This window comes from Sminthopsis crassicaudata, chromosome 4 (genome assembly GCF_048593235.1).
Source record: "Sminthopsis crassicaudata isolate SCR6 chromosome 4, ASM4859323v1, whole genome shotgun sequence".
In the NCBI taxonomy this organism is placed as follows: domain Eukaryota; kingdom Metazoa; phylum Chordata; class Mammalia; order Dasyuromorphia; family Dasyuridae; genus Sminthopsis; species Sminthopsis crassicaudata.
In genome coordinates, this window is record NC_133620.1 from 452679343 (window position 1) to 452693074 (window position 13732).

General features: G+C 49.2%; 1 protein-coding gene across 5 annotated transcripts in view; it reads right to left on the reverse strand.

Moving 5' to 3' along the window:
- Positions 1-2867: 2867 nt before the first annotated feature.
- The window catches only part of SSH2 (slingshot protein phosphatase 2), a 225901-nt gene continuing 215036 nt past the window's right edge, over positions 2868-13732 (reverse strand). For all 5 annotated transcript variants that reach the window (XM_074263779.1, XM_074263780.1, XM_074263778.1 and 2 more), the window contains 3 exons: positions 11979-12179; positions 6588-7422; positions 2868-4928 (listed from right to left, as the gene is read on the reverse strand). In XM_074263779.1, the coding sequence (XP_074119880.1) occupies positions 2958-4928; positions 6588-7422; positions 11979-12179 (3007 nt within the window). In that variant the 3' untranslated portion in view covers positions 2868-2957. The remainder of the gene's footprint in view (positions 4929-6587; positions 7423-11978; positions 12180-13732) is intronic.

The window sequence follows — 13732 nt, forward strand, 5'->3', positions numbered from 1 at the left end:
ACAAAAAGAGAAAGCCACTGTGGAAGAATGGAGCAAGAGAGGCCCCAAACCTTTCCTCCCCAGCTCTGTAATCTGCCCAGACCTAGAAATTTCAGTGCTGGATTTTCCATGAGTAAGAAAGGAGCTGGTCCAGGCCAAAAAGGGTCATTGGAGTTTGGAAAAGATAAAGGTGTGACAAGTCCCACTCATCACACAACTATTCATGGATCTCCAAAGGGGCTGGTCCAGAACGGCTCTGGGGAAGGGCTCTCGTTCAACCATGTCATGAGATGAGAATTCTCTAACGTGACAGAGATGCCTCTTGAAAAACCTCATGGCATGTCTGAATGAGAACCCTAAGCTAGGAGACACTTAGAAAGCAAACAACCAATCAGCCAGCAGACTGGACAATAAACCTGAGGCCTTGTCCTCTACTCCCATCCCCCCAGAATGGTTTCACAGTATTATGTGTCCCCGCCCCTTGAGATTCTTCTTTCTGTATTTCTACTCTATTTCTTGTTTACAGAGGGAGGAGAGTACAGACTTGCAATATTGTCGGTATTGCTCGCTTCTTGTCATCTGGGATAACATTATCCCAAGGGATTCCTGAAAAGGCGATTCCTCTCTTTTCACTGCACTCCCCCCTTCCCCCCCGCTTTCTGTCTCTGTTTCTCGTCACTTATTACCTGCCTGGCTGTTCTTGTAGTCACACTGGTGGTGGGGAGGCCCACAGCGATAAGACTGCATAGTTTTAAAGGAATAATCTGACAGTGTATTAAGTGCTGCACACACAAGCCTTCTCCCTGGCCTCCACACACAGGCGCCATTCAAAGACATTTTGCAATCCAGTAAATATCCAGCAATGACATGGACTGAATCACAAAGCCCTGTTAGGATGTCACCTGTTTGAACATTTAAAGAAAGTGGCTAAGTCCACAGACCACAAGGACACCCTGAGGAGGCGGGTTCTTTCCGGCCACAGCCACTGGCAGTGAATTTAAGCCATCGGCCTGGCTTCCAAGAGACAACTGGATGAACAGTTCTTCCATGAGATCAAGGGCCTGCTTGGTCCCAACCTCCCCCAGGCCCTTCCCCCCTACCTTAGCAGTTTCCATTCCTCTGGAAGGCTTCACTCTCAAGGGCTGGCCTCAGTCAATCCTTCCACAATGGGGACTTCAACCAAGATAAAAATCGCAGGAAGGCAATTTGTGAATCCCTTCAGTTTGGATTTATCCTGCTGGGCAAAATATGTTTACAAGGAGCTAAGATAGGGATTCACATGAGGCTGCTGATGGGAGGCAAGGGTACTTATTAATGATGTCCACAGGCAGCTGTCCTGATGGGTGGCCAGGCTGGGGCCCAGGTGGAGTTGTTAGCAAGTGAGCTCACATTCTCACGGCCCTAGGCTCCCAGCCTCCATGAGGATGTTAAACACTGGGTGGTAATAAGTCTTAAAATTCTCTCTGGCTATGGTTCAATGACTGGCAAACTTAGCTTCTGGGATTTCAGGCCCAAGAGAAATCAGCTCTGTGCTTAAGGCCTTTGGGGGCTTCTTTGAAGAGAAAGTAAATGTTATACCATTTGGCAGAATTCTGGTGGTGAGACAAGGTCCTACTTAAACAATTAAAACCACGTTGTGCAGACCCCCGCTGACACCTACAGAGCTACTTTGAGATGACATCTTTGTGGACATTTTCCAGTTACAGACCACAGTCTTGCTCCATTATAAGCAAAACAAAACCAAACCAAACACACACACACACACACACATACACACTCTTACCAAAAACCAAAAAAACAAACCGTAAGAAAATAACAAAATTATCTACATAAATATTGTATATACAATTTAGGAAAACGACAAAACTTCCAGTAAAGGAAAAAATACCTTTCGTCAAGTGTTAACAGTGACAATATAGAAAAGAAAGCTTTGCATTTGATGGAGGCTATACACATGTAATGTAACAATTCAAATGTTTCCTATGAAATAATTAAAAAAAATTACCCACAAAACAGGCAGCATTGGAGGAAACACAGCATGGGGAAGAAAAATAAAAATGTGGGGGGAAAATATGGCCATTAAACTCAGAAGGCCCACAGCAGTATTCAAGTAATGAAAGGGTTAAAACCCTAGTGACAGTTCATTTTAAAAGAACACTTCATCTTTTGATTGCTGTTTTTCAACAGGTCATTCATTTCTATTGAAAACATTTTTTCCTAAAGGATTAAGAAAGTGGCTGGATACAGAACCCTTTTCAGAAAGGACAGACCAGGGCAAGAGATGGGCTTCCAGGGCTGCCTCTAGACCTCCTTACCTTGGGAAGGCCTTTTTCGGATTTTGTTCTGGTGCCACAAGAAGCTGTTTAATAAATCAATAAATCCTGCCATCAGCTGAGCCCTTCAGCAAAATACTGAGAGCTAGAGGTTGGGGAGAAATGGATGCTATGTGAATGCCCCTTGTAAAATCAAAGCAGAAGCCACCCATTCAAGGAAGAGTCCAGGGTCTGGAGTTTGACTTCTGACACCTCTCCACGTGACCCATGCGGCCAAAGCTGAGGCTCAGAGCATGCTCAGAAGGACCCTTGGCTTGGGCTTCCTCCACTCCCCTGCCTCTGGCTTCACCTTCATGTGCCTGGCAGGTATGCACATCTTCTGGGACTGAGAGAGGAGAAGCAGGGGGAGCAGCCGAAAAACAGCAATTTGCTTTGGATGGTGTTCTTTGAAAATGAGGTGGTTTTTTCTTTTTTTTTTTTTTGAGGTTGTCTGAGTTTCTTTAAAAACAAAACAAAACAAAACAAAACCCAAGGATAAAATGGCCTCGCAGTCACACACAGAAAACCCACACCCTGCATGCGCCAGCAATAGTAAAATGACCAAAACATAGAAAATTAACCAATAAAGTGCATGTTCCTTACATATTACACCTGCCCCTTTTACAAACACACATTTCCCTTGAAAAGTCCCGGGTGGGCTCCGGATCACATGGTATTATAGAAGGGATTGGTCGTCCGCTTTTTGTCATTGGACTTTTTTAGTCTCCTAAGAGGCTGAGTTCTCCCATGTTGCGGTTGCTCGGCTGTGGTCGGGCCGGGGCCGGGGCATGGAGGATCTAATCCCTGCTGTCTCTGGGGCGAGCCGAGACCCCCGCCAGAACTAGTCAATTCGTGTCCTGAACCGGAGAGCGAGCCCTGCGGAGCCGACCCCAGCTCTTTGGCATACTGTGCCAGAGGCCGCTCGACGGGCTTGCTCTGCGCCATGCACTCCGCCATTCTCAGTGGCTCTACAAAATACGTGGTGGGCTCTAGGTGCTGGGAGAGCGGTCGGAGCCTGGCCGAGGGCTCTTCCAGGGAGGACCCGTCTGGGCCTGTCCCGATGAAGGGCTGGAGGAGGTCGGGGTGAGGGCCTTCGGGGGACACCGGTTCTACCTCAGACACACCGCTCTTGTGCAGATTCAGGTGACCCAGCCTCGCTAAGGAAGCCGAGCGCTTCATCTGGGACGGCCTGGTGAGTCCTGCCTGCCGAACCACCCGGGACTCCATTTCTTTTGAATGTTTCTTCACCAGCCTGGTGCCCCGGCTGAGGTTCTTTATACTGTCACTACTGGAACTATATGGGAGACCACAGGGAGCAGTCTTATGTCCCTCCCCCGGATTCTCCACCACTCTGAGGTTTTCACTGCCCCCCAGGACCAGAGCCCCCTCCCCAGGGAGCTCTGGGGTGCTGCTTGGGGTATGGTCAGCACAGCAGCTCTGCTGGGAGGAGGGCTCGCTGTCCGTGGTGCTGCTGTCCTGTGTCACCCCTTCTATGTGGAGGACAGCCTGGGGATGGGGGCAGTCTGGGCCGCCTGAAGGTAAGGGTGCTGGAGGACTCCCCAAAGGAGCTACTCCTGGAGGAGGAGGAGGGCTGGAGTCCTCTTCTTCGGGACTGCCCAGGGTGAAGGCAGCTTGGGGAGGCCCATCGCGCTGAGGAGACACAGGACGAGGCAGAGGGAGCGTTTGAGGACGCGGAGAAGCTGGCTCTGGGCATAGCGTGGTGTTGAGATTTTCATCCACAGAACACATCATGACGATGGAGTTCTCCACCACTGCAGTCTTCCCCACTTCCACCTTCTTTTCTGCTGTAGCCACACCAAATATGAGGTCAGGAGATGTCACCATGGGCATGTATTCAATGACTTCAAATCTTTTGGGAAGGTGGTCTGGAAAAGGCTTCTTCTTGGACGCTCCTCCCTGCTTTGCCCCAACATCTGCCAGGGCGGGCTCTTGCAAAGTGGGGTGGGATGCTAGCGGCGCAGATGCCTGGTCTGGCTGGGCAGGGAAGCCCTCTGCCACGCTGTCCTTTGTTCTGGCCTTGCCCAATTCCAGATCTTTAGGGCCTGAGGCAGGTTCTGGGGCAGGCTCATCATTCTTGCTTCTTGGGGTCCCATCGGGCCCAGTGGAATCATTCCTGGAGTTCTTGCGAGTGGGCAGCGTACAGAGGGGAGCAGCACTATGGTGTTCCTGCTCCTGTCTCAACCGTTCTTCAAACTCCAAGGTTGCCCGCCTCACAGACCCAGGGCACCATTTGGGCGCTGGGTTCAAACCTGGACCCCGCGACTCTGGGTCTTCCTCAGTTAGGTCTCCTTCTGAGTCTTCCAGGGGGCCTGGGGCCATCAGCATAGCCTCCTGGTCTGCCTTTGGCTGCTCAGGCTGCAGTGTGCAAACTCCCTCCTTCTGGTCCAGGTGGATGGGTTTATTCTCAGAGGCCCAGGTTGTCTCAAAGACTGGCAATTCGTGGATGGTGTTTCTCTTTGGTGTTTGACATGGGTTGGACAGGATATCTACCTTGTGCTGACACTGCCCGATTCCTTGATTGATAGATTCAATTTCAGTGATAATTTCTTTCACTGAAATAGCATTTTCTGAGTGGGATTGCATCATGTCCTCTGGGCTGGTCACTTCAGAGAGGTCCTAAGAGAAGAAAAGAGAAAAGAGAAGAGAAAGATCTTTACAGTAAATTAGTTTGGTTGAAAATGTATGTTTCTATTAACAGTCATTTGATTTTAGGAAGAAAATCTATTTAACTATATACAGTGTGTCTGAAGTGTGAATGTGTGAGACTTCCACAGTTATTTGCTTTGAGCTGAGGAAGTTGCCCTGAACATTAAAATTACAATGGTTGGGCTCCTACTGCCCGCTATGGATTTAAGAGTGCAGGGAACGCTGACAGATGAAATCACTACTAAGTTTCACTGGCTGCTTTTACACGACATTTATCTGGTAAGTTTATGCTTTTTGGGAATCCTGACCATGTGTATTAGCAAACTTAAACAGCTCATAGCCTTTACCAATTTACTAATGGGTTCTCAAGTGGCTTCTCCAGCTAAGGCCAAAGAAAAGAGGCAAATGCCAGTCAGCTCCTACTCCAGGCAGATAGGGTTATTTCAATCGTGCAAAGGGGCCCAGACTGGGAATACTCTATGGGATGAATATTTGGATGGGAGAGTTCCCTAGGGAACTACCCTGGTCCTTCTCTCTCTTCAAGGAGACAGAAACTGACAGCAGAGACTACTGAGGGTCAGCCGCATCTCTGGGAGTCAGGCAATACTGAGTGTGCCAAGACTCATGAGGGTATCTCCAGCCTGGCCTGCAGAATTTAAGACGTCTCTGCAGAAGGGTATTTCAGTCAGTATTGTCAAGGTGGAAGGAGGCATTTTGGGTAGGGGCGGGACAAGGCGGCCACCAAACTCATTCTCTATACTCAAACTCTGTGATTCTGTGACTATGATTGTGAAAAAAGCCGCTAACCAAGTGGTCTCTAGACCTCTTAACAGAGAAGGGACAGAGACGCAGCATGGGAGGGCCGGCTACGGAGATGGAGTAGAATGAGGCGGGCACAGAAGTGGAGGCGCCCACTCTTCCACTCTGAAGATGCCCACAAGGTACTTGATAAAACAGTATCTAGCGTTTCTGTTGTGCTTTAAGGAGTATCTCATGTGACGTAACCAGCCCTGGGAGGTGGATGCCATTATAATTCCCCATGTTGTAGCTTAGGAAATGAAGGCAAACACTGGTGAAGTGGCTTTGCCAGGGTCACAAAGCTGCTAAGTGTTTGGAGTTGGAACTGATCTCAGTTCTTCCCAATTCCAGTCCAGCTGCCTTCCCCTGCACCCTGAGCTGCCCACCTGGTAGGAAGCTAAAGCATGGGAGGGACCCCGGGGATATTAGGACCCTGGCTGCAGAGGCTCCCACTGGGTGCTAAGCAGGGATACTGCCCATCCCGAGGGGTCAATTCAGTCAAGAGGCAGAATTCAGTGGTACCAGGTGCTGCTTCCACTTCTGCACATGTCAATACTTCCCCCCAATGGGGGTCAAGTTCTGAATTTAAGAGAGACACCTGAACATGTCGGTCTGTTTCATCTGTGTTGTCTGCCTTGGCCAGATTTTTGGACAGGCCCAAAGGCCCAGAGAAAGCAAAAACATCCCTGGGAATCTTTCCCCAGCTGCTGCTGTATTGCCTTTGCCCCCTAAGCTCCCCACAGCCCCCTGGCTGCTTATCAGAGCTAGGACAAGTGAAACTCCTGGAATACTTGGGCCCTGGCTCTGGGAGAGGCCTTCTGGGAGCCTCACCTTTGGCTGGTCTTCATCCATGGAAGACTCTCCTGACACGTGGGGGGTATTGCTGGAGGAGCTGCTTCTCTGCCCCTCGGGGGTTGCCTCCGAAGGGGCTGTTTCCAGCACGGACAGCCGAACTCCACCATTTCTCCCCGCCCCTGCTTCCTCAGACCTGGAGTGCGAGCAGGAGCGGGGGCGTGTCTCCTGGGAGAGCTCCACAAACTTCTCCAAGGCACTGAAGAAATCGATGCGATCGGCACTGAAGTCTGACACCGCAGGCTGGGGACGGGGCTGGGGACCAGGCGAGTCGGGGTCTGGAGACCCCGGGAGGTCTCTCAAGCGAGACGTCAACTCTTCCATGGGGAGCAAATGGACACTGATGTCTGTTTTGAGTGCGTCCGTCTCCAGATCTTCCACTGTCAAGTCTGGGAACTGCGTGGGGATCTCCAAGGGGTTTTCAGGCTGGATTAAGGCTTCAGATGCATGGCAATTGTCAAGAGGAAATTTGGATTCGCTCAGGCAACACCCAGCTGAACACCCATTAATGTTATTGAGATTTATTTCGTCCTCAATTTGTCCTGTGTGAAATTCTCTAGACGTAAACTCTAAGCAGATCATTCTCTCTTTAGTGCACAGTTCGTGTGTGTTTACATCTTGGGGGAGCCTGTGCTCCACAAAGACAGAGGCTATCGGGGGGTGGCTCTCAGCAGTCTTTGCCTCGGTGATCTGGTCTGCTGAGGTGGTGATCTCCTTACGGTTAAGCTCTAGCCCTGACTGGCAAATTGGCTCATGGTGGTCTGAGAGGTCACTATCAGAGTGAGATCGCCAGAGCTTATTGTGCCGTTGTTTGCTGTTGAGGAAAACAGGAAAACATCTAAAGTCAGAGCTTTAAAACAGTGAACCACAAGTCCAACCCCAGACTTCTTCCAGAAAGTCTCATTACCTCATGCATTGTGGGGCCTAAGGCTTCCAGAAGGGGGGAGGCCATGCTGAGGTTGAAGGGGGTGGGATTAGAAGCCGGAGGTCAGCAAGGACGCCCCAAGTGCTGCATGGGAAAGTACATCATGGGGGAAGCTGTGATGCAGGTTAGAGAGCACCAGGTACATCAAGAGCGGGCCCTTTTCAAAGAGGTTTCTGCATGAAAACCCCTGAGCATCTCAATACACACAAGAGAGATCATCTCATGATCATGAACAGGCAGCTAGGAATGAGAGGGAAGGGGGAAGAGGGCCTGGAAGCTACAGTCACATTTTCCTTTATTTCCTGGAGGCTCTCCGACTGGACCAGGGCAAGGTAATCCCCAGGGCCTATGAGGAAAGCATGGATCCTTCTGAACCTGGCAGACCCCGACTGGGATGACCTCCTCAGCTTTTTTGGGGGGGGGTTCCGTCTAGGTCATGTGCCTGCACTGCCAGTGCTGTTCTCAGGCTCCTGCCCCTCTTTCTGGGCAGAGGCATCTGACCCACCCTGGAGGGCTGGGGGCTGGGGGCTGTAGATGGCAGGTTTGAGCTGCAGGGTGACTAACTGCCTCTAGGCGGCGACAATGTGCCACCTAACCCATCTGGGCAGAGCACCGGGAGGCAGAACCTCCAGGGCTGTGCTGCTGCCCGACGCTGGGCGAAGGCCCCCTTTCCCAGGTCTGTCCTCAGTTTCCCGAGTCCCCTTCTAACTCTCTCCCTCCTCAGGTTCTCTACTCATTCCTGTAGCATCTACTGACCAGGAGGATTTCCAGAAGAGTCAAGAGAGACCCCCAAGGCCAGGGTGGGGCAAAATCTGGACTCCTTTGGCAAATTCCTATTCTGTCAGATCATTTGGGCAGAATTCCCAGGAATAAGAAGTCACTTGGACTCTCTACTATATCCAAGGGGGTCAGAATGCAGGTTACTCCAGGGGCAGTGGGCAAATGAACGCCTTTGGATCCCACGGGGACCCCCACTTTAGGACAAATGATTTCAAAATGTCTGTTCCATGTTGAATATTCCAAGAAGCCAATTTTTTTTTCATGTTTTGGAGCCTCCCACTGATATCTGGTAAATCAGGATCTATATTGAGGAAATGGAGGATGCAGATGCATTAGGAAGATAAATCAGCTAACAGATTTCTGAAAAGGCAACTCATGTCACACTTGGGCTGCCCCCTCCTCTCCTGGAGATGCAGCTAGGAGGGACAAAGCTCTGACGCTGGCTTATGACTGCACAACTCCAAGAATGTGGCCTCGTTCCTGTTCTCTGATGGAGAACCCTGGGAAGACTTATAAGTTCCACACAAACAGTCACTGACCTGGCCCTTCTCTAACAGTGGAGAGTGCGTACATGAGTATGTGCACACGTCTGGTGTATGTGAGCGTGTGTGTGCACATGCTTGTGAGCAAGCCTACCTACCAAGAGGTTTCTGAAGCCTTCTTGCTGGTCCTGCTGAAAGTGACACAACTGCTCAAATGTACCTTTTAACCTGTTTAATTTTTAACTCTGTCTGGCTTCCCCACCTATATCTGGCAGGTGACAGGAAGCAAGCTGCCAAGAGTGGGCAACAAAGCACAGATGCTTAAAAGCATCAGCCCTGGGTCCTTTTCTGCCTTGGTTGGCCTCTGATCTGCATTTGGAAGCACGGAAAACCCACAGAAGGTGGTAAGTGACTATTTATTGAATGCAGTGGACACTAAATCATCTCGCCACTGTGGGTGACCACTGGGTTTGTGCAGGACGAGCATGTTACTGCCATGTGTGGGGAGCTGCCAACTGTTTGGGAATGGAGCAAAGGCCCCCTCAGGGAAGGAGAATCTGTCTCACCTCTAGGTTCCTGTAATAGGAAAAGCAAAACCTACTGTTCTTCCCTTCCTAGGGCATGAGAAACCTTATGAAAAACTGGAAATCTTTAACTGTGGCTGAGCTCAGCTGTCAAATGAAGGAACTTCTCCCCTTTTTACCACATACTTTTATACCAGCCACCCAATGATGACCAGAAGAAAGGCATTTAGGGCTCCCTGACCTTGCCAATAAACTAGGGATTTCAGAACAGATCCCATTCCTCCTTACATAGGGTGTGATCAGATCACCCAAGGGCAACTGCTTTAGGCTCTCTCAAGGAAAGCCAGTGTGATCATGATCACATTTCAGAAATCCAACCAAGGCCTGGGCTCCCCTGGTGGGGTGTGGGGGCCCTGTGAGCCTTCTCAGGCATCTTTAAGGAAACGCACGTCTGAGCATGTACCAGGCGAGCCTTGCCCAGCCCCTCCCCAGCGTGCCTCTTCCAACGGGGAGGAGGTGGACAGAGAAGGAGGTACCAGTTCATGGGTGGGGCCAAGAATCTTTGCCTCCAGCCTGGCTGCTGATAGGGAGTCCAAAAAACGTGACCGTGCTTATCTGGGGCGGCCCCTCTCCCATAAACTAGGACGTGACACACTGACCCATGGTCCAGTTTGCAAATGGTGGCCCAACGTATCCAAGCAGGACGCAAACCTCTAGGTAGCCGGGTGGCTGGCGTGCTGGGCAGCAAATAGCTGACAGCATGCGGCGTACGTGCCTACACCCAGACCGGACCTAACAGGAGAACGAGAGCAGACCCGGAGGTCACAAATGGCCCCTCCTTCAGGGTTCTAACCAGCAAGATTCCCCACAATTCTCAGCGTTTTTGAGATGCTCTCGGCGGCCGACCCTCTACCCTGACAATCACACACCAGTTGGTCCAGGAGCAACAGGGAGCTTGTCTGGTGTCACCCCAGTAAAAATTTTTGAACACCACGTTGGACAATAGGAAAGAGGCAGAGAGCCCTTCCTTAGGTTCCAAGGAGCAGTTTTTGTGCTTCTAGCACTAAGGCCTTCTCCCTGCTCCCTCCAGGCGACCCCTTCATCTCCAGTCCTGTGCCTCCGGCTGGCTGCCCCTACAGCATATGCCAGGCAGCAGAGAACTGACCTTGTCAGGCTCAAGAAGATTCAGGCCCAGGTGCTGCTCCTGACACATCCTGGCTGGGTGGTCCCAAGTCCTCAGTTGTAGAGATGCTGCCAATTTACTAGGAGCTCCTCCATTAACAGTGAAATGACAAAGTTGGGCCAAAAGGAGTTTTTGAACTTTTTAAAAGGCTTTTTAAAGTATGAACTTGTCCCTCTGCCTCTTCTGGCTCTCACACACCACAATGGCCAGAAGCCACAGGGAAGGGAGTCAGCTGGGGAAGCCCCCATTCTGAAACGTCTTTATCGTTTCAAACCCCAACCCCCATGTCTCCAGCACTTGCAGTGGCTGAGACAACAGAGCAAACACTGGAAGCCCACTGAGTGTCCTTCTTCTTCCTAGGGCACGTGAGGACATTGCCTGGTATCCTTTTGGGGGCCTAAGAATATAGAATGTTTCTGTCTCTTCCTACACCCTCAGATATTTTTTAAAAAAAAGGCTTCTGGGAACTACTTCGCAAGCTAGATTTAGAAATGTTAACCAAGCCCCACAAAACCCTGCACATTCACTTTAAGCTGAGGAGACCAGGGTATCCTCCCAGTCTCCTAACGGAACAGCTCACATGAGGTCATGCCAAATACTAAGTAAATATGAAGGGTTTTTTTTTTTTTTTTTAGTGGAAACCATGATGCTGTGTTGTGGCCCGTGTTGTGGCTGTAAGGGGTGAGAGGGTGGTCCTTTTGCCCGGGAAGGTCTGGAAAAGCTGTTTAAGTTATTTTTCTCAAGGGAAACACTGCCCAGAATCTGGAGAAGAGACTTCAGGTCATGAGACTTGATGGAGTAAAAACCTGGCCCCAAGCCCACATGCTTTTAGTCAGTTTTGCTTACACTATCCAATAACAACCTAGGGCCATGCTTAAGTGGAAAACCCAAGCAAACGCAGCAAGTCCCAAGGTGCCAGCCTCCAGGATCTTAGTCGGCCAGGTCTAAAGTCCATTAGAAGCATCAAATCTTTCCTGGGAGAAGTATCACCACAAAAGGGATTCTGATCATCAAGGAAAGGGAAATTCATTACTGAATAAATTTTCTGTTTCAAGTTTTGTTGGCAGCTGCCAAACTACTGTCAGGGACAGCTGGTTCTCCAGAAAGATCTTTCCTACTTCACTAGAGATGTACACATGACTTTTTGATTAAGCGAATACATTACTTCCAATTCAGCCAACATTTCTTCTGCACCTACTATGCGTGGCATATAGACCAGACACAACAAAGTTAGGAAGACCTGGGTTTAGTTCCTATACAAGACAGATGCTGACGCTGTGAGCACAATGTGGGGCACAGAGAAAACACTGTAATGTTTGTTGACTGGCCGACTGACTGATGGGTTGTGTGCCCCTCATTTGACACTGCAGGGCCCTACCACCTAATGCACTTTCTGAAATGCACCACAGGTTTGGACCAAACCAAAGAAACAGCCAAGAGCCTGGCGAGGCTTTCCTCGGTAAGCTTCAGACTCACCTGGCCAGCAGGATGCCTTGGTACTCCTCCAGCTGCCTCATGAAGCTGGGGTTGGGCTTGGTGACGGTGCGCCTTTCTTTCACATAGTCATAGGCACGGTCCAAGTTCCAGCCGTACTCCTTCATAGCATAAGCAATCACAGTGGAGGCGGACCGGCTCACTCCCATCTTGCAATGCACGAGGCATTTAGAGCCATGTTTCCTGGTTTCATGAATTTGGGGGGAAAGAGATGGAAAAATATATATTGAAAGTTGTATCCCAAACTTCTGCTGGCTCTTTCTTGCAAATACTTCAATGTACATACACATCTCTTTACCATCACATTGGGGGGTAGGGGAACCCCTCCTACTCAAATTGGTGAAACATGATTATCTACTAGAAGGGAATTTCCATTTAGAAACTGGCTCCATCTGGGTGGGGGTGAATGCCCCCAAAGGCATCAGAAGTATTTTTTAACCTCTGCCAATCACTGTCTCTCAAAAACCACAGTGATTCACTGTGCTAGAAATGTCCTGAACATTCTCCTGTTAAGTTCCAGCAGGTGTTTGGTCCCTAGGAGGAAAACACGGGTCACATGAAACTAATTCCTCTCCCTCATCCAAACATGTTCTTAGATATCACTGTTCACCGCGCTGTGACCCATCCATCTAGTTTTGGAGAGGAGAAAAAAAGCAAAATCAGAACTACCACCTAGAGCAGAGCTATCTGGACCAAGATATCCAGAAGTTGAGCTATCAGAACTTATGGGGCAGGAGTTACACTTACTACATTCAGTTCTATCATCTGTTCAGGAAGAAGTGGTATTTTAAAGACTTCAAAAATGAATTGTGACCCACCTAATTTTTGTTTCACTAGACATAAGTTGAACCAAAGAGCTGCTCCACCAACTCAAAAAAATCCTCTGTCTCTCTATCTCTGTCTTTGTGTGTGGTCAGAGTTTTCTATGAGGAGAAATTCATTTGGTCAGAATGGACATCTGGAGTTTACTTTCACTAAGGACTCTATGGTATACTCATAAAATACTGAAATAATACTACAAGGCAGTTATTTAAATAACCATTTCAGAGAATGTGGGCTGGAAGACTGGATTGGATTTATAAAATGTTCTGGATTTATAATTCTGAGCTTACACTCGGCCAATAAAGATGCTTTCTGATCAGAGATTAGAACTGGATGGGGATGTCTGAATGCTTCCCTCCCACACTGACACCAATCCCAGTCTGATGAAAGGGTACAGAGCCTTCAGCTGATCAAGAGCTTGCTAACTACTTGGGCTGGCACCTCTCTGATGAGTATCTGTTCTCACTTGTACCACGCACCAGTCTTAGCTCCCAATGAGACTGTAAGCATCTTGAAGGAAAGGACTTTATCTTCTTGATCTCTGCTTTTCTCAGGATCCAGTGCTGAAAATGGCAGGTGTTTAAATAAATACTGACTGCATGAAATCCATCTAGTTTCCCCCAATGCACTGTACGACATTTACCTCCTTTTTGGCACCAGGACATTTTCTCATTTCTGCTAAATAGGCTAAAGCCAAGTAACTCAGCTGGAAGTGTGAGCATGTGCTTTGTATTGGTCTTCCATCAAGTCCAGTTTTTCTTAATGGGTCAAGTTCCCAGTCTGCATCTGCAGACCTCAGGGAAACTACCAATTTTTGTACAAACCAAGAACATAACGTAAATATAAAAGCTACTATGGAGGGAATGTGCTTTTACATAGGATGGTTTCTAACTCTTCTCAACAAAGGCCATGAA